The sequence below is a fragment of the Mytilus galloprovincialis genome, chromosome 14, assembly GCF_965363235.1.
Source record: "Mytilus galloprovincialis chromosome 14, xbMytGall1.hap1.1, whole genome shotgun sequence".
Classification (NCBI taxonomy): domain Eukaryota; kingdom Metazoa; phylum Mollusca; class Bivalvia; order Mytilida; family Mytilidae; genus Mytilus; species Mytilus galloprovincialis.
The window spans coordinates 70,904,919-70,929,502 of NC_134851.1; the positions used below are offsets into that span (position 1 = coordinate 70,904,919).

The following is a 24,584-nucleotide window of genomic DNA, read 5'->3' on the forward strand; positions in this document are numbered from 1 at the left end:
TAAACACTCAATACATTAGGTAGATCTACCTCTTCCTGTACGAGGTTTCGGATTCAACACCCTAATTAAGACCGGATATGGCTTGGTAATTTAACATAAAAAAACAACCACATTGACGCCCATTTTTTGCAAGGATTTAATTGTCGGTTGGGAAAAGACCTAATTTATCGTGTTTCTATTCGCCGTTCACGCTTGAAGGTATACGTAGGACAGAAAAAAAAAGGAAAATTAAAAATATTATACGTCAATAGAAGAACCACCTACATTTGTTATGAACCAAAATTATAGATTTAAATTGATAGATATAAAAAGATGTTGTATAAGTGCCAACGAGACAACTCTCCATCCATTTCACCATTTGTAAAAGTAAACCATAATAGGTCAAAGTACGGTCTTCAACACGGATCCTTGGCTCACACCGAACAACAAGCTATATAGGGCTCCATTTGGCCTTTTTACTTTTTTTGGATTCGAGCGTCACTGATGAGTCTTTTGTAGACGAAACGCGCGTCTGGCGTATATACAAAATTTAGTCCAGGTATCTATGAGTTTGTTAAATCAAGTCAGTACCGAACTACTGACTTCTGAGCTGATGATACCCTCGGGGACCGATAAGCCACCAGCAGAGGTAACCACCCAGTGATGTGAAAAATTTAAAACAACACGTTTAATAATTTCATAAATTAAGTTGTAAATATTTTATTTATACCTTGTACATGCAATATGGAGAGAACTTTTAAAGGTTGTGCCTGTTGCTCAATCCTTTTCATATCTCAATGAATAAAATAGGTTTAAAATCAAAGACTTAGTAGTTTCTCCCACGTTGGTCAATGGTTCTAATAATATAATTTTTTACCAGCATCCTTTGTCGACTGTGTAAAATAAAGAATAACAAACATACTGAATTCCGAGGAAGACTCTAAACGGAAAGTCCCTGATCAAATGTCACAATCAAAAGCTCAAACACATCAAACGAATGGACAACTGTAACATTCCTGACTTGGAATCTTAAAATGCCCTGTACCAAGTGAGATAAATGGTTATGGTTATTTTATAGTTTGTTTCTGTGTGTTGCATTGTTGTTTGGTTTTTGTTGCACTTCAGTGTTTCTACTGTTTCGTTGTTTTCCTATTATCGTTGATGTGTTTCCCTCGGTTTTAGTTTGTAATCCGGATTGTTTTCTCTCAATCAATATATGACTTTCGAACAGCGGTATACTACTGTTCTGTTGCCTTCATTTGGTACAGGCATTTTCTTATGTAGAAAATGGTGCATTTATAGGTAGCCAAACCTCTCATTTATATACTGAATTCAGAGACATATTTTATTCCTCGGAATTCAGTATGTAAACAGGTATGTTACATTTAATTTTTGAGTACTGTCTATTCATTTCGAAAATAAAATATGTCATCTTAAAATTTAAAATATATCTCTGAATTCAATACATATTTATGTATGAATCGGAACGGCCAGATGTCGGTGTGTACTCGGTTTGTACGAATAAAACTATCAAAATGCATGTTTTGTATAGCTAAAAAGTGATGTGAAACAAAAAACTAATATAGTTTGGCATTGCATAAAATCGTGCTTCTCACAAAATATTTATCTTTGATGTGAGCTAATTATTAAATATGAAAAATATTTCTTTTGTGAGTAAGGCTTTGTACTGGCTTTTTCGAGCACCTCTAAGTTGTTGTTGTGGTTCGTATTGATCAGTCTTTAGTTTTGTATGTTGCGTTTTGTTTGTTAACCTTTTCCTTGGTTTTTTTTTGCAAAGGCGTTGTCAGTTGATTTACGACTTATAAGTCTGATGCCCCTCTGTCTTTAACCGTTATATTTACATTGTAGTATAATACATGCCTTTCGTTTTCTTGTTGGAATAATTGACCTTTTGCAGTTGCACTGTTTTTTGAAGGAGGTGGGATAATAATGACGCTAGAACAAGTAGGAACAGTTTAATAAATTTAAACACAAAAATTGTATAACATAAAGTAATTTACAGTCGTCGCTTATGACCATTACAGAAATCATATATTTAAAGACATATTAAATAAAAAAATCTATATATATGTAGGTATACATGTTGAAGAATCAAAACATATAACTGAGTACTGTATCATGTGTATGGACTTTGAAAATTATTTCAACATTGATATGATAGAAATCACACTTTTTTTACAACGGAAAAAAATAGAAAAAAATAGAAATCCCCCAAAACTATTAACATATACCGTACACTAAGCATTAACATGATATTTTTTTTATATGTGTAACGAGCGTAAATAAACCAGCCATATAATTCACACCGAGGCTGATAACCCGTTTCATCGTTTTGTTACGTCACGTGGATTGGCTGATAAGGAGTTATATATAACATATCTATAACAACAGAAGGTATAAAGAGGGTATTGAGATCTCATAAAACATATTTAACCACGTCGCATTTGTTGCTCCTTTCACAAGTCTGGAAAATCTGGCCTTAGTTAGACTTGTATTTACATGATTGGGAGTTTAATGTGACGTTCATCTTAGCTGAACTAGTACAACTTTTGTATATGGATCAGCTGAAATGCGCCTCCTGTTACACAAAGTCCTCCCCAGGGACAGTTTTTGTAGCATCGAATGTTTATTGACGAATCAGTTGAAAAAGTAATCAATCAGTGTTTGTCATATATTCAAAAATGTTACTTTCTATATTATCTCTTTTATTTTATAATAAATATTATTTGAGTACATACTTCTCAATATTCAGAAAATCATTGATAAATCTGAAATCATAAATATCTCTCAGGTTATACTAATAGATTCAATAAGGTTGATAACTATCAAAATTAAAAATAAACACTTGTAGGTCAAAATGGTAGTGTTAAGTGTAGCATCAATTGGGACAGTAATCAAGGGAGGTAAAGAAGCATTAGCAGGGGCAGCTACTGGTGCAGGATACGGAATAGTTTTGGTGTATGGTGCAGGTTCTCAAAACATTGCAGCAAAAATTGGTTCTTCCATTTTTGGAGGTACAATATCAGGAGCAATATCAACTGCAACTGTTCAAAATGATTAAGACACTTACAGTTATAGTTTAACCAAAAATGCATTTTTGACAGGTGCAGGCATTGGTGCTTTGAGTGGTGGATTAGCAGGGTGTGCAGTTTCAAGCGTTACAGATGGAGCTGGTAATACATTTTATCATAATAAATGAAATTATTGTACCTTTGGTGTCTGCATGTTCGATAATAGACTGTTAATTCTGTGAAAGACTTTGGATTTTTTTCGTTAGAATACATTGCAATTAAAAATACAGAACCTCAACGAGATAATTGTTTTTCATTGCTGTTTCTGAAATATTTATGAAAATTAAAATAAAATACATGAATTAACCTATCAAATTCATTTATCTGCCCTTGATTTTAAAATCATTTTACGGAAAATATTTAAGACGTTAAGTGTCACTCATTTTGGTAAAGTTTGATTTTTAAATATACCACTTAAATGCATAGATCAAAAATAAACTGACAACGCCATGGCTAAAAAAGAAAGGGATTAACATACATATTAGACCGCTGGTTTTCCCGTTTGAATGGTTTTACACTAGTAATTTTGGAGCCCTTTATAGCTTGTTGTTCGGTATGAACCAAGGCTCCGTGTTGAAGTCCGTACATTGACCTATAATGGTTTACTTTTTTAACACAATTATTAATGTTGTATAACGTAGAATAGCTTTTGTTATTCAGTTTGTCCATTTTGTATTGAATTCCACTATGATGCTATCTTTATACGAGTCATGTTTACTGTTGAATAATGATACTTTACCTTCATTTTCACTGTAGAGCGGTTCATTAGTACTGTATATGCGGTGCATTTTCACTGTATGAAATTTATTCATATCTATGCATTAAATTCCTAATTCAGCCGACTTGCTCAAACAATAATTAAAGTAAGAAAAGGATTTGATAGTGCTGACTTTGAGATGGAAAGTTTGATTGAACACTCCAATAAATTCAATATAATTAATATTTATTTAAAATATAACACATCGAAGTCATAATATAACAACATGTGGATCATTTAAGAGTTGAAAGTGTTTTAAATTTCATCATTGGATTTAGAGTGTATGGGTCTATTTACAAAGCAGAAGAATCATGTAATAGACATCAGCATCTTTATTTAAAGTGTAGTTATATTTATCCAATGCAATGACACTTCATCACTGAATACGTACATCTATGCATGTCTCTCGAAATAGAATGTAATAATATGGGATAAAAACAACAATACTTTTCTAATATTTTTTTTATAAATCACTTCTTGACCAATTTCAATGAGGTTTTGAAGTAAGATTTTTTGATTTTGGGTCTGGTTTTATATTGGCTCACAAGGTCCAAAATAAAAGTAGAGGTTATTTGATAGGCTAAATCCATACATGATTGTGTATATTATTTTTTATAAATTTTGGCCCATTTAACAAGTTTGTGGGGTCCAAACTATCAAAAAATAAATTCTTTTGGATTTCAACAATTAAATATTTGGGGTACTTTGGCATGCTGAATTTCATCGTGTTTTTAAATTTTGGATTTTGGTATTTTGGATTTTAAAGTTATCGAAATGGTCCAAATTGAGGTACAAATGGTCCGACATTTACCTTAACATTTTTTTTATTTCATTAAAAAAGAGTCTAGCTTGAATGTTGTGTACATACTTACCCCAAACTGTTCAGGGTTCGACCTCTGCGGTAGTGTCAAGGGTGCTCTACAACACGTACATCATGTACGGTACCAATGCAACTTTATCAGTTTACATTTTTGACAGAAAAAGTTTGCCCTACACAACTTGACTTGCATTTCACGCTTTGATGACTTTGGATTATTTATATGTCACATGTCGTTTCATTTTTGACAGTAAAGAACATGCAAGCAACAATCGAGCTAAAAACTATCTTTCCTTTAGAACATGGATATTGAAGCATTAGGGGAGGCAAGTGAAGATGAATCACAGAAAAAAGAACTAAGTTAAGAAGGAGGAGTCTTCATACCAATGTACTTATTGCCCTTTCAAGACAAAATGAGTAGCTAGTTTGCACAGGCATAAGAAGATCCACACTAATAAGTTACACAAATGTGACCAGTGTGCATTAAAATTTTAAGACTTCTCAATGAACATAAAAACTGATAGCATGGAGAAGGCCTCATTTGTACTCATTGCTCCAAACACTTCAAAAGCAGAACTGGGCAGTGGCAAATCCAGAACTTTTTGTAAGGCGGGCCCGATGGCTTACCTAAAGGGGGCGCCCCATCTCACGCTTCAGTGATTCCCTATGTAATCAACCAATTTTTTTCAGTCCCCCTGGATACGCCTTTGCTGGCCTGGCTTACAAGATGAAGAAAGCGATAGGAACTTTTAATCACATCTGCTCGTTTTGTAGTAAAATATTAAAATGCTTCGCTGACTGCAGAGGTCGAACCCTGAACAGTTGGGGCAAATTTGGAAACATTATTAAAGCTTGATACTATCTTAATTTGGGTTATGATCAAATTTAAGACGTTATATAGATTATTTGTTATCACATAAGCAACACGACGGGTGCCACATGTGGAGCAGGATCTGAAGCACCTGATATCACCCCTAGTTTTTGGTGGGGTTCGTGTTGTTTATTCTTTAGTTTTCTATGTTGTGTCATGTGTACTATTGATTGTCTGTTTGTCTTATTCATTCTTAGCCATGGCGTTGTCAGTTTATTTTAGATTTCTGAGTTTGACAGTCCCTTTGGTATCTTTCGTCCCCCTTTCTGACACAGGGTAAATGTGGTCGAAGATCTTACAAATCGTATGTGCAATACTTTCAAAAATTTGAAATATATAAAAATAAAAATAAAAGAGATATGAACCCGTTTAAACCATCAAACGAAATCCCAGTCTTTCCTTTGTGGTATTATAAATAAACCTTGGAATAAAATTTTAGAGAGATCCACACACTTCTTAAACACAAGATATTGTCTGGAAACTGGAAACATGTTTTTTTTTTGCCATTTCTGTTGTCCCTAATTCTTCATGTTTGGAACAATTATCCCCAAACCGAATCCCAGTCTCCCCTTTGTGATATTGTTCCTTGTGGTACAATGCCACAAAGATCCAAAAACTTACACACAAGTAATTTTCCGGAAACTACAAAGTAAACATGATTGTTTGTTGTCCCTTTTTGTTCCTTCATTCCTAAACTGTTAGTACCATAACCCCAAAAAGGAACCATAACCTTCTACTTGTGGTATTGAACACTGTGGTACAATATCAGAGCAATCGAAATTCCTATACAAAACTATATTTATAAGTAATTATCCTGAATTGAAAAAAAAATGCTTCTGTTATGCCCCTTTTTCGTAAATGGTTGGAACCATTCTTCCCAAATATATCCCAACATTCCTTTTGTGGTATTGAACCTTCATTAAGATTTATATAGATCCATTCACTTAAATTGAAGTTGTCCGGAAACCAAATTCGTCTTCGGACGACGCAGACGATGACGACATCATAGCAATATACGAACCGAAAAAAAAATGTGTTCGTATAAAAACAACACTTTGATGGCCATGTCAACAAGCGCCTAAACAACAAGACTATGAATTTAAGAAATGCGAGAGGTCATTTTTTTACAAACATAATTTGAAACAACATGCACCAAGAAAACAACAAAAAGTATCAGTGTGATTTGTGTAATCAGGAATTTGCAACTTCAAAAGACCTAGCGAATCACAAAGCAGGGAAACATGGCAATACAGTTCACACATGTCAATACTGTGGGAAAACGTATAAATGGCCAGCCAGTTTTTATAGACATATACGAGTGATAAAAAGAAATAAATATTAAAGTAATCAAATAAGTTTTTCATTGGTTACAAGTCTAATTATCACATTAATCTACAATGAAAATTCATCGCATCTTCGAAAATTCTACATCAGAAATGAATGCCATACAGTGATAATATATCGCATCTATAGTGAAAATGGATCGCTTTTAATAATTTGTATTCTATATTATGTTGCTTTTATAACACATATTTGAACTTTAATACTGTTATTTTACATTAAAAAGACACATCATAATAAAAATATGTTAAAATTTAGTTTCAAATCAATTATTTTGGTATTTTCACTTGCATACAACAGTGAAAATGAACTCACTGGATTCGCACTTTATATACACTGTGTAGTATATTTAATAGTTTGCGATCATTAGGCCAAGAATAATAACACTTTGGTAAAAATGAAAAGTTAAAAATTGGGAAGCAGAAATCATCTCTTATGTGGTAACGTGTGTTTTCAACTCTCATTGTCAATTTCTAGATGTAGGTCAAGATATGAGGCAGACTTAATTGTATCTTCTCTAATTTGATGGGATAGATGCTATCAACAAATTTTGAGGTATTTATTTAGAGAACATAATCTATATAGCGCAAAGTAAAGTACCACTGGGTCGATGCCTCTGCTGGTGGACTATTAGTCCCCGAGGGTATCACCAGCCCAGTAGCCAGTACTTTGGTACTGGCATGAAAATACGGATTGTTTGTGTTATTAAAATTTGCTGTTACAAAATGATAGAAATTATTATAAATTAAGGAATGTATCTCCCTCATGCAAAGCTCTGATTCCTCTTACGGATTTAGCTATGCTTTTTGGACCTTTTGGATTATAGCTCTTCATCTTTTATATAAGCTTTTGGATTTCAAATATGTTGGCTACGAGCATCACTGAAGAGACATGGATTGTCGAAATGCGCATCTGGTGCAAGAAAATTGGTACCGTTAATTTTATTAAAGATTACTGCTAACTTCCTTTTTTCTTCCTAAGAAGTTCTTGTATGAAGTCAGCCTCATAAGAATAAAGGAAGAAGTCGACAAGAAGAGGGACACAGTTTTTTCCCTTGGCAATGCAGATTTATTTTGTTAAAAAACACGTCTGCAAACGGAACAAATATGATGTCAATTAAGAAATGAAGCATATTGATAATATCAGTTTCAGAGACTTTTTTGTTTGAATAGACGTTTCTATTGAATGACACCCACTCTACCCTCTCACAACGTTTAAACTTTCCCTGTAAGCCGTTACTAATCAGTAATCAAAACTATGATTAACAATATATGAAGAAGTACTAAAGAAAGTTTTACAAAAAGGCAAAGTAACAAAAATACCAAGGAGAATTAAACATCAAAGTCCTTAATCAAAAAGCAAACTCATAAATATCTCAAACACACCAGACACATCATACGAATAAAAAGCACTGTCATATTCTTGACTTTGTACAGATATTGCGTTACAAAGACAATGGTGGAGTAATCCTGCTTTTAAAGCAGCTATCTAAACCACTCACTTGAATGACAACCTCCTTTAATTTTATTTTTCCTATTTTTTTCTCGGAGATCGGTATTTGTCAGATTTTACTTTTTATATTAACTATGATGTGTGAGCAAAACAAACTGAGATAACAGGTTAAAATGTCAAAAATTGGATATATTTTTTTTTTATCTCAATCACTGTAAAACAAATAACTATGTCAAAATAGAAAAACAAAATTGACGGAAGACAATGAAAAGACAAAGTACAGGAGCACATATGAAAGATGAGAATACAAAATATGAGCAACGCAGCCGCTAGTATGGGAAGTAAATGCAGCCCAGACATTTGTGATATTAGAACATTCGAAGTTATCAATGAAATTATTGAAAAATATAAGTATAAAAATAAGATCTTATTTTACGGAAGGTGTAGAAGATGATGCGTTTATAATAGATCATTCATCACGAGAAGAGGTTGAGGAGTTTTTTAAAATAGCAAATGATCATCACCCTTTATTAAAGTTTACTTATGAAATTTAGAACGAAGAAATTATTTTTTCTCGGTACAGTCGTACATAAAGGGTTGAGGTTCAGGAACTCCGGTATCTTTGATATAAAGAGCTACACCAAACCTACTAATACATTTCAATATTTAGATAGGACGTCTATGCATAACCCAACAGTCTTCTCCGGATTTGTAAAAGGGGACGCTATTCGCCACCACCGAAACAACAGCAACACGAAAAATTAAAAAAATACACTTTGTAAATTCAAAGGCCATCTTAAGCAAAGAAGATATAAGGACCATGAAATACTTTGTAACTGTGAATCGGCTCCCAATATCGAACGACCAGAGTTACTCCGCTTTAAACAAGAATCTGACAAGCAGATACCATTAGTATTTGTAACCAAATATCAATTTTCGTTAGGAAATATAAATAAAGCTTTACGAAAACATTATAAAAAACTACTTCGCAATGCGAAATATAGGAAGCTATTTCCAAAACCACCAATGGTGGCATATAGTAGACATCGGAACTTAAAAGAAATACTGACTAGATCGAAGGATTGGGTCAGGAACCCTGATGAAGCACCCATTATTCTGAAGGATCTCCCCTTGATGACCTTTGCATTGTTGTGATGTAAAAGTCCCTCACTGCTGTGCACTGGTCATGAGGAGAACTACTGCAGAATGAGATACTACATTCCTGGTTCTATGTTTACTTTTTGTTTCCGTATTAATAAACTTTATATCATATTCTTTTAATATTAAATCGACCTCATTGCACTCAATGCCTCTTACCTTAATTATATCCTACATTGCTCATATCATCAATTTATTATTTGTGTATTACTTATAATATTGTGTATTTCACTAATGTTTATATTTGTGTATTTCACTAATGTTTATATTTGTGTATTTCAATAATGTTTATATAATCATTGTATGATGTTTTTGTATCTTTCCCGACAAGGGCCCATGATTGGTTTAATAAAATAATGTCTAATGTCTAATGTCTATGAGCCACTATTATTTTTTTTACAAAGTCAGGGTCATAACAATATTCGTTTATGTAACAAAAAAAACCAAAAACAATATATCAAGGAACACTAAATGTCAGGACAGATAATTTGCGGATTTTGTTGCGATTTTCAAACATGTCTTTGAACGTAATAATTCTGAAGAGCATAAAGCTTATATGTCAAAAGAGCCAATATTGTATTTGTCATTGTCATTGTGCTTAACGTTTGAGGGAATTTGCACAAGCTGATATAGGACGTGCCGCTGAAAAAAATGTCACCTTTTCAAGCTGAAAATATGTGAATCGGTAGTAACCTTATTTGTGATGATATCGGAAAAAAGGTTGATAAAATTATTGTTTTAGAGTTTCTTAATTGTGTTTAATTAGGCATTAGTTTTTTTACAGAGTCAGATGGGTCATAACAAGATTCGATAATGTAATAAAAAAATTCGATAAATATATCAAAGAACATTAAATGTTAGGACGACCCGGACAATCTACAGATTTTGTTATGATTTTTAAACATTTCATTTAATGCGTTAACTCTGAAAAGCCTAAAGCTTATAATTCATAAGAGTGAACATTATATTTGCCACGGAGCTTTACGTTTGAGCGAATTTGTCATATGTTTACTGCGAAAACCAGTTAAACATGACGGGTCTTGCATGTGGAGCTGTATCATACCGTTACAGAGTATCTGCAATCACCACCGATCTGTTAGTGTGATTCGTGTTGCCTAGTCTTTAGTTTTCAATGCAGGAACCGGACCTACTACCGGCTTTATTTTCTCAGAGTTGCCTCGCTTAAAAAAACTTCAATTAATAATAGGCGACACACTAGTAACCTATTTGTTTGGTGATGATATCGGAAAAAAGGTTGATGAAATAATTGTTTCAGAGCTTCTTGACTGTGTTTAGTTAGGTTTTAGTTTTTTTCACAGAGTCAGCTGGGGTCATACCAATATTCGTGTATGTAATAAACTATATGTGTCGAAACGACACGAATGACCCCGTCTCAAATAGTTGACAGAAACATGATGGAAGTCTTACATACCAAAAATCAGCCAATTATCTAAATACGTTTATAGAAAAAAAGTCTGTACAACTGTGATTTTCAACAATTTATCAAAGTCAAAAACTCTTCATTTTGGCTAAAATCAGCAGAGCAGAACGACTTAAATTTGATCTGTAACTCATCATGGTTTCCTGACATACCTAAATTCAGCCCAATATCTGAAGGTGTTTACCAACAAATTATGGCACGTCAAATCCGGTTGTATACGAAAATAGGTCGAAACAAAATATTCCCATAAATTTGACAGTTGTATGTAATTAATCCTACATTTTGTTGCAGTATAACATTTTCTGTGTCATAAACATATGTCTTGGGTGTTTCATAGCACCATTATTTTTTTTATCTGAGGTTTCTATAGAATATTTTGGAAACTTGAGCTGACATGGTTACTAAATCTTGTACCTATGCAGGTTAAATAAGGGGAGACATTTGATTGGTTAACTTCCAGTGATGGTTTTTTTCTTATATGCAATGAAATGTCATGTGAAATTTTTTCTATAGTACTGGACAGGATAAAACTTTACTGATGCCAAGTATTTCTTTATTTGAAACAAAGATAAATTCTGCGCAATTTTATGAAAAGTGCAAATTCAACAAAAACAGGAGAAAATCATTGGTGGTATTACACCTGAAGGCGTTTCAAAAAAAAGTTTGTTTTAACTATGATTTTCAACAATTTATCAAAGTCAAAAGCCCATAATTTCGGCCAAAATTAGCGGAGCGAAACGAAACATAAACTTGATCTGTGTCTCATCATTCAGTGGTACATGTAATTTACATAGTACCAAAAATCAGGTCAATATCTAAAGTTGTTTAAAAAATACAATCCGTATAATGGTTTGTTGCGGAATAACGGAATAACAGAATGACGGAATGACGGACAAGGTGTCATATATTTAGATATATATGTTTTATATATCTGTAATTCAGATTGATATGTTTTACGGAATTGTACAAGTGATGTCCGGAAACGCCTTTTTGTTTTACTCTCTCTCTTTTATCTTTTATTGAGTGTCGTCATCGTAAGACGTGTTTTTATTGCTTGAGCTACTCCCAACCCAAAACTTATAATTGAGACGAGGCGATATCGTTACAAAGGGTAAAACTAAGCAACTCTGTTGCTGGGCCATAAAAAAAACCCCAATAAATATATCAAAGAACATCAAGTGTTAGGACGGACAATCTACGGATTTACTTATGATTTTCAAACATTTCGTTGAACGTAGTAATTCTGAAGAGCCTAAAGCGTATATGTCAAAAGAGCGAACATTGTATTTGTCATTGTGCTTTACGTTGAATAGAGCGAATTTGCACAAGCTGATATAGGACGTGCCGCTGGAAAATGTCACCTTTTCGAGCTAAAAATATGTGAATCGGTCGGGAAAACTAGAAGTATATGATCAGATAAGGTCAACACAACTTCTTTGTACATTATCTTTCTGGGTGTTCTAGTCTCTTATTTTATCAACCAATGTTCTATGTATTGACCCTTTGGTATTCAACTCTCACATTACAAACCGAATGAAATACAAACAATATGAGAAAAGATAACATTTGTAAAATCTAAATCATATGAAAAGGATTTGAGAACAGAATTAAGTATTGACGTTTTCCCCTCGCCGCCTTTGAAACGCACCCTATATCATTTTTAAACCGTGCATACAAAGAACAGACATGGTAGCATAACGTATACAGAATATATTATATTTTTATTAGCAATCACATGTTTTTATTTATACAAGTACAACATAAAAAACAAACAACCAAGTCATAATGACATTACTAATTGTTTTTTGATAATCCTACAAGTGTGGACATAGATCAGTATGGATAGTATGATTTTTGATAATCCCACAAGTGTGTACACAGATCAGTGTGGATAGTAAAGTGTTTGTGAATCCTAATATTATAGATATACCTTTAACTTTTATTTCTGATATACATTTTACATCAATTACTTTTTGATTCCAATGCACGCTTAAACATCATCTGTATTAGTGAGGAGTTCGGTTGGGACGGTCTTCGTTTTTTTTCTTTCTTTTTATCTAATATTTTATTGTTTTTATCTGTACTCATTATTATGGACTTAGTTATATAGTATATGTTTCTCATTTTTTTATTTGAACTTGACGGAAGCTTATAGTAACAGATGTCAAATCCGTTATTTCATTACGCATTATCAAGGGTAATAACTCATCATCATACAATAACATGGGCAATACTATTGTTTTTTTTTTTGGGAGACCTCTGTTTTAAATGGGTATTCAATTTGTGATATTACTTAATTTTTAGTATATGAGTTACAGTAGTGTTTTGTTTATTGTTTTTTCGTCTGACTATTTGTCCTTTTTAACTTGCGGTGGTATTATCTTCTCCTTGATTTTTTATGCTAATTGGTTGAAAATTCCCTTGCTTTTAGGAATTAAAATATATCCAAGAGAAGTGGTATTTTTAACTTCAACCAGAAATCAAATAATGTAGAAGTGAACATCTACATATGCAAATCACCATACGGCCTTCAACAATGAGCAAACCACATACCACGTACCGAATTATGGTACGCGCTTTAATTAAATAAAGCTTATTTTGAGAAATGTAATTAAAAGGCATTTAAAATGCAATGTGCTATAAACTATGTGTGAAGGGCAACCTTCAAATTACGTTTTGAAAATTCTTAAAAAGGTGTTATGGCATACTTTCATTTTGTACCTAAATATGTCATTCAGAAACATTTATTTAGAATTATCATATATTGCAATCACGGTTAATAACTTATATATCGTCAATACCAATTTAAAAATCATAAATTATAAATAAACAATCTACCTAAATATTTTAATCATATAGTTTTTTCTGGTGAAACTCGAATAAATCGGAAGTTTATAGCGATTGAAGACGTAGTTGTAATACATGGACTTCTGAGCATGACGCATACTGATCGATACCAGTGTGGTACATATTCCATAAGTACAAAAATGTCAAAACAATACATCTGAGTTATTAAGATCCTTGGTGTCCTTTGTGCTCTTTAAAGCATATTTACTTTCGCTTGGCCAAGACTTTGTGCTAGCATTGTCAATTGGTTCGACGTCCTCCTCACTTATAGATGCTATCGGAGGAGGGTCCATATTTTGCATTTGCTCATCCATTTCTTTTTCGATTTTATCAATTTTTTGCTGAGCTATATTCGCTTGTACAACACTCCCTAATGTTGACCTTGTTTTCTGTTCAGATCTAGCCAACAGAACTATTTTCCTTAGCTTTTCCCGCCGTCTCTGCTTCTTTAAATCATCAATCTTGTTAAGTTGTTCTGCTCGTTTTTTAATTTCGTCTTTAATGTTGTCGTTCTGGACTATATTTACGATAGTATGCAGAGACTTTCTAGAAAATCTTCTCTTTCCGAATTGTTTCTGGACATTACCGATTCGATCTTCAGTGAACCCGAAGTTATCCCCAGTTAATGGCGAGAGACTTGCTGTCTCGTCCGTCTCCACAACGAGTTTTAACTTTGTGAAATTTTTAATGAAATTTTTACTTAATGTGTTTGCATTCATTTGTTTTCTCCTCTTCTGAAGTTTGTTCCATAAATCTTTCCCTTTCGGTTCTCCTGGTAACTCGTCATCATCATGACGTGGTGTGTCGTCCCCGAGAAGATCAAACGAATCCACAGACACTGTATCACTGTCCGGTTCATTTGAAGATTGCATTTGACGAACGAGATCTAATCCATCTTCTATACCGATGTTTTGTACGTCTTGTTCTTGGTTATTTCCAATAACATTTCTTATATGCTCTTTGAGTTTGATCTCTGCACTAGCTATGATATGTAAAAGAGTGGAATAGCGATGGAATAACATGCAAACGAATTGTATAAACAGCATGAGTCCAAATACACCTGTGAAAGCGAAGGATATAGGCTCAATCTTCCCTTGACCTGTATTTCCTGTATTGGAATCAGACTTATCATTGCCTGTGCCACATGGAAGCGGAATTGACAGAGAACCGTCCGATTTGTTCACTTCCGTGAGTGTGTATACGATTGTAACAAATAGTGCGTTGATTAGAAGAAAAGCTAGGCAAACTTTGTTTCGGAGCTCAATCAGATCGCTAGCTACTTTCTTCTCGTGTTCCTTGTTACTTTCAATTGGGAACAGGTATCTCTTGATAAAAGTTTGCCAAAAGTCGACCTCCCCTTTATCCAGAACGTCAATCGCTCCTTTCCGTAACTGTTCATCGTGAACCCAGTAAGGGTCTTTCAGTTCGTCTCTTTTCTTTTGTTTTTCTTCTTTATAAATTGGGTTCACTGTAAAATATATATTATATTTAAGTTATATTATGATAAAAAAGACTAATTTTGTAGCGTCAGCATGGTTTTGTACATTTTTTTTATTTTATTGTTTCAATCTTATACATGTGTTCACTGTTACAGTATTAGATATATTTATTTAACTTTACAAAATAAAAATTATTTTATTGGTACAACGAATTAGTTACGGACTAGAGTCTGAGCAATATTGTTGTTAAAACTAAGTCATCCAAAACGAAACTGGCTCTAAAACTCACAAATATACATAACAGAATCATATTCATAGGTTAAGGACGAGTACTCTAAAAGTTTGAGCTTTAGTGCGATAGTAAACTATTAAATGAATGGTATTTTAAAACGTAGTGTATTTAAAACAAATAGACGTCAGGAATTGAGTAAACATAAAAATGGTCACAAAAATATTTTGTGTTCTCAGAACATTAATAACATTAACACGTTTTAACGTTGCTTGTGTTTATCGTTCAGTTGTACATGTAGGTTGTTAATTGATAAAATTGTTTTTATGGGGTAAGAGGAAACATTATAGGTTTTTATTTATATTCTCGAACACACTGTTAAGTTTATTTCTATTTTATTCTAAGCAGCATGTTTTTTTATATATTGTTAGCTTACGTCTTTCGCCACTGTCCATTAGCACATCCTGCTTTGAAAATGGTGACATTTCTTCTTCCTTCTTGTCAGGTTTTGATGATCCGGAAATGCTACCACGTTGTGAAAATGACGTCACTTCCGTCATTTTGTTATCCATGTCTTCCAGTCGCTCCAATATAGCTCGTAACCTGGCATCCTCGTTCTGAACATCAGATCGAGGACAACACATGCACCTAAAAAGGTAAACAGAGGTTAATTCGGAGTTTAGTATGACGTCCATTATCACTGTACTAGTATACATATTTTTAAGGGGCCAGCTGAAGGACGCCTCTGGGTGCGGGAGTTTCTCGCTACATTGAAAATTCATTGGTGGCCTTCGGCTGTTGTCTACTCTATGGTCGGGTTGTTGTCGCTTTGACACATTCTCCATTTCCTTTCTCAATTTTATTGTTAGTGGCTATATTTTAGTTATCCAGTATCACTTTTGACATCTTAAATATGCAAAACAAAATATATCAAATGTATGTACATACATGTACTATATATCAAGTTTTTGGTATGAGAAAGGGGAAAATATACATTAGAATGTGTGAAAAAAGCTAATAATGGCGAGAGACTTCGTGTTTATCTACTTATGCGCATAGTCACTTAGTCATTGATCGTTATAAAACTAAGGTTTTTTATCAGGCTTAGAGAAAATGAATTAACCCTTTTAATTTCAAGGTATCATATTCTATACTGTTAGAAAAGATCTAGATTATGCACATGACGTATATCTAATTTAAATATTTTATAATATATTGAGTACAACACGTTGAGCAACACACAATGTTTTAATGTTATAATATATGCCCTTATTGTTGTTAAATTCAGATAAGAGCTAGAACAAGACTAACCTAAATAAGTTTCCGAATGAAAACTGATATTCGGATGACGCCTGACTGTTGTCCGATAATCCAATTTTTTCCAACCAGTTCTGTACTGCATTCTGCCGAGGTTTTTCTTGCTGTGCTCCTTGTTGTGGTGTTGGTGCCTTCGTCTCACGTGTTCCCCAGGATACCACGTGCAGATTACCGAGAGAGTAGATCATCAACAGCATAGACATGGATGGGATCGCAAGAAAATATAATAAGCCATGGATAATGCACCAAAATTCCTAAAATAGAAAAAAACATAAATATGTTCAAATAATAAATGGGGTTTGGCACCCGCACACGTTTTTAACAATACAACATACAGGAGCCTGTAATTCAGTCAGTGTAATTTGTTTTTGTATATTGTTATTTTTTTCTCTGTTCTATATGTGTTGCTTCATATTATTCAGTAAACCCCATTCAAAGAAGTTTTGCTCATTTCCCAAATCCCTGTTTTTTTTTCTTAATTTCTTCCCCACTTCCCAATATGTATCACGTCTTTTTTTCTGATCCCACTTTATTATCCTCAATCTACATCCTACATCCCCACTCTATTCATCCTTTATCCGACAGCGCTTCATCCCCGTCCACCCAGTCCTTAACTTCTTCTTGACTACATGTACCATTAAATGAATAATCGGAGAGCATGAATTTCATTGCAAAATTGTTTGTCTCCACCAGGATTCGAACCCGGGGCCTCTGCATGTGTTACACGACTGAGCGTTCACCGACTGAATTGATGTACTTCCTTAATTCAACCGCTTATGGTTGACTAAGTATCTACCACATTTACTAAGGGAAACATTCACGTCACACTACTCCCACATCAAAAGTCATCATACCATTATGACTCTCACACACTTAACCTAGCTAAAATTATTCCCTAACCACCGTGTGTTTTTCAGTTCGGCGCCAGTGTACTGGGATAGCTTTAATTTTATTACAAAGTTGCTAATTTCCACCTGGATTCGAACCCGGAACCTCTGTGTGACAAGGCAGCGTTATAAGCGGTTGTGCTTAAGTGCTTCCTAAGCTCAACCGCTTACTACTGACTAAGTATCTACCACATTTACTAAGGGAAGAAATGCCTTCAAATAAGTTTACCTGTGGATGAAGCATAGCTGATAAAACAAATACACCAGCTACAAACACAAGGAAGAACGTTGTAACCGAACAAAATGCTGCCCCTACTGCCTCCTTCAACAACCCAACAATTACTATCATCATCAATAACGAGTACAAGGTCGACAAAATGGCCGCATAACTCAACTGAAAAATATTACAAATAATTTAGTCAAAAAAATAATGGAGGACAAAATGGCAGCGTACGTAACTCAAGTAAAAATAATAACAAGTAATTAAACAAAACGAACAAATAGTGGACACACTATATACATTTATATATGTAAGCTATAAACAATTGCCGGTCGTTAATGGTTAATTGTTAGTACATTTTGAAAGTTTAAAGTTATCAACATGGCGTCGTCTGCATAAATTGTCAATGTTTTCGGCAGTGTTACTCGTTATAGTTTAAATGGATGTCTACGAGAAAACCATGCAAAATCAAAAAAAAATTATGAAAGGGGTTGTGGAATTTTCAGCTGATTTTGGGTTCCTAGTAAAGTATTAAGTACATCTAATAGTTCTATGGTTAAAAAATGACACTTTATCTCAAATTATGTGAATCCAGGGCAATTCTAGTTTAGTACCAAATTTGCTGGAAAATGTTGTTGAAAATGGACATTTTTGGGTTTTTTTTATTGAATAGTTCAAAGTATTATATGACAAAAAAAATTGTTTGGCCTTAAAATTCAGACTTTCTACTAAAATAAACTGTAATTTGGATCTTATTTCAACCTTTATTTTTGTTTTTATTTTTATTGACATAATTGTGTTTTTCTTAAATTTGAAATCAGCCTGTACTGAAAATGTCCATAACACCTCAAAAGTCACTCAAATTGAAAAAATATTTTGTTAAATGTTATGGTTTACTACAAACTAGTATTCCTTAACGGGATTTTGGTTGCAAATTGATATAAGCTTATTTGAATAAAAGATGAAAAACTGAAAAATATAGCTAAAATTATCTCCCTTTGTAAAACTCTTCACAATAAAAGGTAGATTTAGTGTCAATAACAGAAGGAGGGAAATCAACAAATGTGCAGAAGGATAGGAAATAATGATATTTTTGATGAATATGGTGTAGCCAAAAACTGATTTTTATTGAAAGAGTGTAACAAAGACATAGCAAACCATGTGGCAAAGACATTCCCACTTCCACTGGAATAAGTCTGATCCTGATCAGATAGTCTAGACATGACTCATGAGTCTAGACTATCACTATCATGTCTAGGTTTCAGACTCACATTTTAAAATGCATATGCTGCAAACATGGACAGGAGTTGGATTGCAGTAGACAAGAAGACAAAATGAGTTGCTGCCATCCTTTCATGACCCTTCCAAATCTAGCAACGGAAATTTCAAAAGCAAAACTTTCAGTTTCAGTTTGTTCTGGTAAGTTTGTTATTTTTTTTTTGTGGTTAGAAAAAGCAATTTGACACCATAAAAAGACCTTCTGTAGAAACATCACATCTGATTCAAAACATAAATATCGGAAGAAGAGCATAGACCATTTCTCTTTGGGAAAAAAAAGGGGGGGTATTTACATAATTTTCTTGAAGCAAACACTGATTTAATTTTCATTGACATACATTTATAATGATTTAAAATTCTTCTAAAACTAAAAGATTTATGTGTTTGCCTTCTAAATTTTAATAGAAAAACTTTTTTCTCTCTCAGTCTCTCAAGAATCATGATAAAATACATGTATATATTCTATTATTCTATATATTCTATTACAAAGCCCTCCGGTATCGGGAGTTTGTTTGACAAATTGTCAATAGAGTCCATTGACTCCAAATTTAAAAATAATGGTTGCTTCATATCCCTTTTTTTTTTAAATACAACCCATTGAAATAGAAAACATTCAGTAGATAGATATAGGAAGATGTGGTATGAGTGCGAATGAGACAACTATCCATCCAAATAACAATTTATTAAAGTAAACCATTATAGGTCAATGTACGGCCTTCAACACAGAGCCTTGGCTCACACGGAACAACAAGCTATAAACATGATAAAGGACCCCTAAATTACTAGTGTAAAAACCTTCGAACAGGAAAATCAATGGTCTAATTTATATATAAAAAAAAGAGAAATGAGAAACACGTATAAATTACATAAACATACGAAAACTACTGTACATTTATGCCAACTAAAAAGTATGTGTGTTAACCGCACTACCCTTACCTACCTTTATTTTTATCCCTACCCTAAATATTTTTGTGACAGGTTTTGATTAAGCACTGTTAAAGTCACAATATAGCTCCCAAAGAGTTGTGGATTTCCTTTCTTTATTCATTTATTTACCAGTACTACATGTACATTGTACAATGCAGCTAAATTGATACAATATATATGGTTCTCAATCTCAAAAAAATGTTTTACAATTATGAGCTGTTTTTTTTTCTCTCTAAAAATTGGTTACTGTGAGACTTTTTCTTTACATTTCCTTCGTGCAGGTCATGTATCACAGTTATAAACATGGAAAGAGAACTTGTACATGTCTTTACTTCTATCGTTAATAAAATAGAATCTGAATAGAATATGCTTACAAATGTATTCCAAATTAAAGGGCCCAGAAGGGGCAACATGAGATTATAACATTACAGATTACTCAGATAAAACAAATTCAAAATAACAATACTGAAGAAATGAATTACTTGATGATGTGATTGATATCATAGCATTTATGACATTTACACAAATTAATTATCATATCTACAAAACTTTTTTTTTCAATGAACCAATGCATTATGTTAAGCCAACCCTAACTTAATGTACAATGTACATGTACAAACTGTAGATGTAACTCACTGTACTGATCATGCAAATGTACAAATATACAATATTTTATTTCTTATCAACAGGTTAATGTTGAAGATGGAAAAGCACAAAAATAATGTTAAAATGAAAGCAGATATGATAGGAGATCACATAGGTAAATATATGATATAATTGATAAAAAAATGAATCAAACAAGTCATAACAAGAGACTACTAAATAGACAGCAAATAAGACCTGTGTTGTGGCATTATTTGTGAAATATAATCATATATAGAAATTGGAAATTCACCAGTTACATTTATAATTGTAAAAACATGATAAATAATCAATAAATTAGATTAACCCTTCAATTTTAACAATCTGGTGAACAAAAAGTAAACATAACACACAGAACACTCAAATTATTTTTTTATGATCAATTAAGGGCCATATCAGTACAGTTTACACAACAAAATTTTCATTACTCATCGTTGGAATTGTTCTCTTTATAAGAATTAAACCTAGACAAAAATATGTTTTCTTGTCAGCTTGACACTGAGATCCTCATGTATAGTATACTTGCATTTATGGTAAACCTGAAGACTACATTTGTATTTTTCATTTTTGAAAAATACACTTTTTCATTATTACAGCTATTTTCCTAATGCGTGTAGAGTAAAACTTTGGTAGGTTCGCTTGCTCTGTTTGTATAAATATTGATTCAAACTTTGAAATTAAGGTTGATATCTTCAAACAATAAATATAGGCATATTTGAACCTTTATGGAGTACTTTAAAATTTGATTAGATGTTATGTCAATTGCAATTGTACAATATACAAACAAACCATGCAAGCTAACCGAAGTCTTAGATTTACATGCCTTAGGAAATTAGCTGTAAAATTAATTATATATTTGTTTCCAATGCTTATTGTTTTACCAATTTCAAATGTTTTGGCTTGTTTTTAAATTAGTCTATATCAGCTATAGGGTCAAAAGGGTCCAAAGTTAAACTTGATTTCATAAAACAATTGAATAATTGGTGTTCTTTGATATTATGCAAAATTAAATGGTGTATTGTACTTTTTTGGGTTAAATACTTCTTATATGTTTAGATTTTTAACATTCATTTTCAAATTGCAAAAAAGATCATGGGGGCAAAAAAACCTTTGTTAGTTTATTAAAATATTATTGAAGTTTTTTTTTCTATGCTAAATGTTATCATGCATTTAGCATGTTTAGATTTATGATTTGGGCTCAGTTTTCAAGTTGCTTCAAATTGGGGTCCAAACTTTAACTTTGTTTAAATTCATTAAAAATTGCATATATGGGGTTCTTTGATATGATAAATCTAATCATGTCTTTTAAACTTTAGATTTTGGATATTGGCACAAGTCCAATTTCAAAATCATCAGTTCTTTTACCACATTTATTCTGTGTCAGAAACCTACATGTATGATGTGTCTAATAATTCATCACAATCCAAATTCTGAACTGTATCATGTGAATCAAGTTTGAATGTAGTGTCTATATAGTGCCCCCCTCCCAACCTGATGAAGGTGCAATTTCTGCATTTGTAATAGAATGTACCCTTGAGCTGTTTTATTCTCATTGTTGAAGGTTGTACAGCGGCATTACATTCATTTCATTTGAACTTTTGTGGATATTTGTCTCATTTGCAATCAATACTCATCTCCCTATTTTTGTATTGTCATAACGTCATAAATACAAGATGAAATCTGCAAAATTAACTTCATTAAAATTAAGTTTGCTGCAGCTTGGAATAAGAAAAAAATCAAATTTAGGTCCATTTTTAGCTAGTAAACTTTATTTCTTATTCTATGTACTGGAATGTCAGAGTTGTGATTATCGAAACACATTTTACACTAAGACAAAGTTAATAAGTAATTTCTTTTTAGGAAATTTCAATCATTTAATGTATAACAATTGTTTTCTTATTATTTTTTACAGACATTTGGTGATCCAAAAATAACTGGAGTTCATGAAGGAAGACTGATTGCTGAGACACATTTTTGTTGATAAACATGTTTATGATGAAGAAAAACTTAGATAATAATACTGATACTTGAATAAGGCTCTGATCTGTCTTTGATTTTTCCTGTTGATGTTAAAAATTGCAAGCTCAAATAAAAATAAATTGAAATGGAACTCATATGCTTTGAAAAAAAGGAAAAAAACGGCAATGTGAATCTCGCTGAAGTCTTGAAAACCACCAAGTCAACACACAGTTGCAACACAAATGAGAAGAGAGAGATATTTGCTAGGAAATAGAATGTTCTCACTGTCTCACCATCATCAAGGCTTTCTCATCAGCGAATAAGAAGTCTAAAATTACTTCTGTATTAAAAGGTCATCAGTATTGAAGACAATCAAGAAGATTACAAATGGACTTGGCCATTTGATCAACATAATAATATTTTCATTTGTCAGAAATTGTTTCTTAGATTGACCATCTAGTTTTATTCATTGAATTATTAGTAAATTACCTTTCATAGTTCATGTAGTTACATGTATGTAAATTCTTATAAGATAGTATGGAAACAATTTAATACTTCCCTAAATTCTATACCTAATGCAACAATTGTCTTGTGCTGTTAAGTCGATTAGAATTAACTTTTATGTATGTTTATAATAATCTTATTCTTGCATGTAAGCACCATTTAGTGTTATTGTATCATCTTTATTGATTGTTAAATATAATACTAATGCTATAAAAAATAATAACATTTATGATCATTTATACAGATTGAGATATTTAAAAATGTATCAATGCTAAAAGAGAATTTATAAATTTAGACCTTTTTTTAGGAGAATTTTAGAAAGTACTACAACAAAAGCAAACCAAGAGTATATGCTCAAATGCACTATTAACTCTCTCTCCAGATAACCAAATAGAGATATGTTTATATTTTATTAAATTGATAAAGTGTATGTTAGTTTAAATTAATATGTACATGCAATTTTAAGGTTTTAAAAATCAGCATTTTTATTGGATTATCTCCCTTTGTACAATAGAAATTCAGATTTTATCCACACTGTCTCAGGTACTCATGATCAAAATGACTTATATGGTAACCAGCATGCAAGTAAAAGGTTGCAACCTGTCTTAATTTTGTCTACCTGTCAGACACAACTTCTGAATGTCAATACTTAAGATTTTTCAATATGATGAACTTGACATTGAATTTCATATCATTTTTCAGTAACCAGAATACAACTTTAGTAATTAGCAAGCTGCAATAACCAAAAATGGAATTACTAGGAAGAAATGAATGGATTTTACTCTTAAAGTAATAGGGACAAGTGTACTAAAGGAATTTGGAATAAAAAAAAATACCAAAAAAAAATTGTCTTTGGCAGCTCCCCCCTTTTTTAAGCCTTATGCTTACTATTGTTTGTGACACAAAAATCCATTTCACTTTGAATTTTCTATTTGATTTACCTATATTGCATGTTACAATCTGTATAATTCAAGTATTTCTTTTTGAATGCTTGGTTTCATTAAAATATGAGACTTTCCTCAATTTATTGCGAAAATACAAAAAAAAAGGGGGGGAGGCTATCTAAATGATCAATAAAATCTATGAAATTAATTTACAACCGAAATCCCTTCAAAATATTTTGAACCAAAGAAAATGCAAAGCATTTCTGAAATTTAGGGTAAATTAAAGCGACTTTTGGGCTGTAGTGTCTGTTTTAGTGTGATTAGATGAAAAGGCCATATTTTTTATCATTTTATGTGTTTTGCCACACCCTTATTTTCTATATATATCATTATGTTTAATAAAATTATGTGATTTATACTTCATACACATCCTATCTGTGCTATTAAAGTATTTAAACACTCAGAAGTATTATAGTATTTATTTCTATTTGAGAAATTTATGAAATCTATGCATTTCAGTAAATGCATCTATAAATAAACTCG

At 32.4% G+C, this 24,584-nt stretch overlaps 1 protein-coding gene and 1 long non-coding RNA gene across 3 annotated transcripts in view; one reads left to right on the forward strand and one right to left on the reverse strand.

Annotated features, from left to right (window-relative positions):
• Positions 1-12,614: 12,614 nt before the first annotated feature.
• Positions 12,615-24,584, reverse strand: part of LOC143058257 (chitin synthase chs-2-like) — a 56,626-nt gene continuing 44,656 nt past the window's right edge. For both annotated transcript variants that reach the window (XM_076231731.1, XM_076231730.1), the window contains exons 13-16: positions 17,857-18,021; positions 16,735-16,994; positions 15,860-16,071; positions 12,615-15,223 (exon numbers count right to left, since the gene is read on the reverse strand). In XM_076231731.1, the coding sequence (XP_076087846.1) occupies positions 13,899-15,223; positions 15,860-16,071; positions 16,735-16,994; positions 17,857-18,021 (1,962 nt within the window). In that variant the 3' untranslated portion in view covers positions 12,615-13,898. The remainder of the gene's footprint in view (positions 15,224-15,859; positions 16,072-16,734; positions 16,995-17,856; positions 18,022-24,584) is intronic.
• LOC143058321 (uncharacterized) lies at positions 18,288-24,507 on the forward strand. Its single transcript, XR_012973004.1, has 3 exons — positions 18,288-19,266; positions 20,742-20,812; positions 22,607-24,507. It is a non-coding gene; the product is annotated as an uncharacterized LOC143058321 (long non-coding RNA).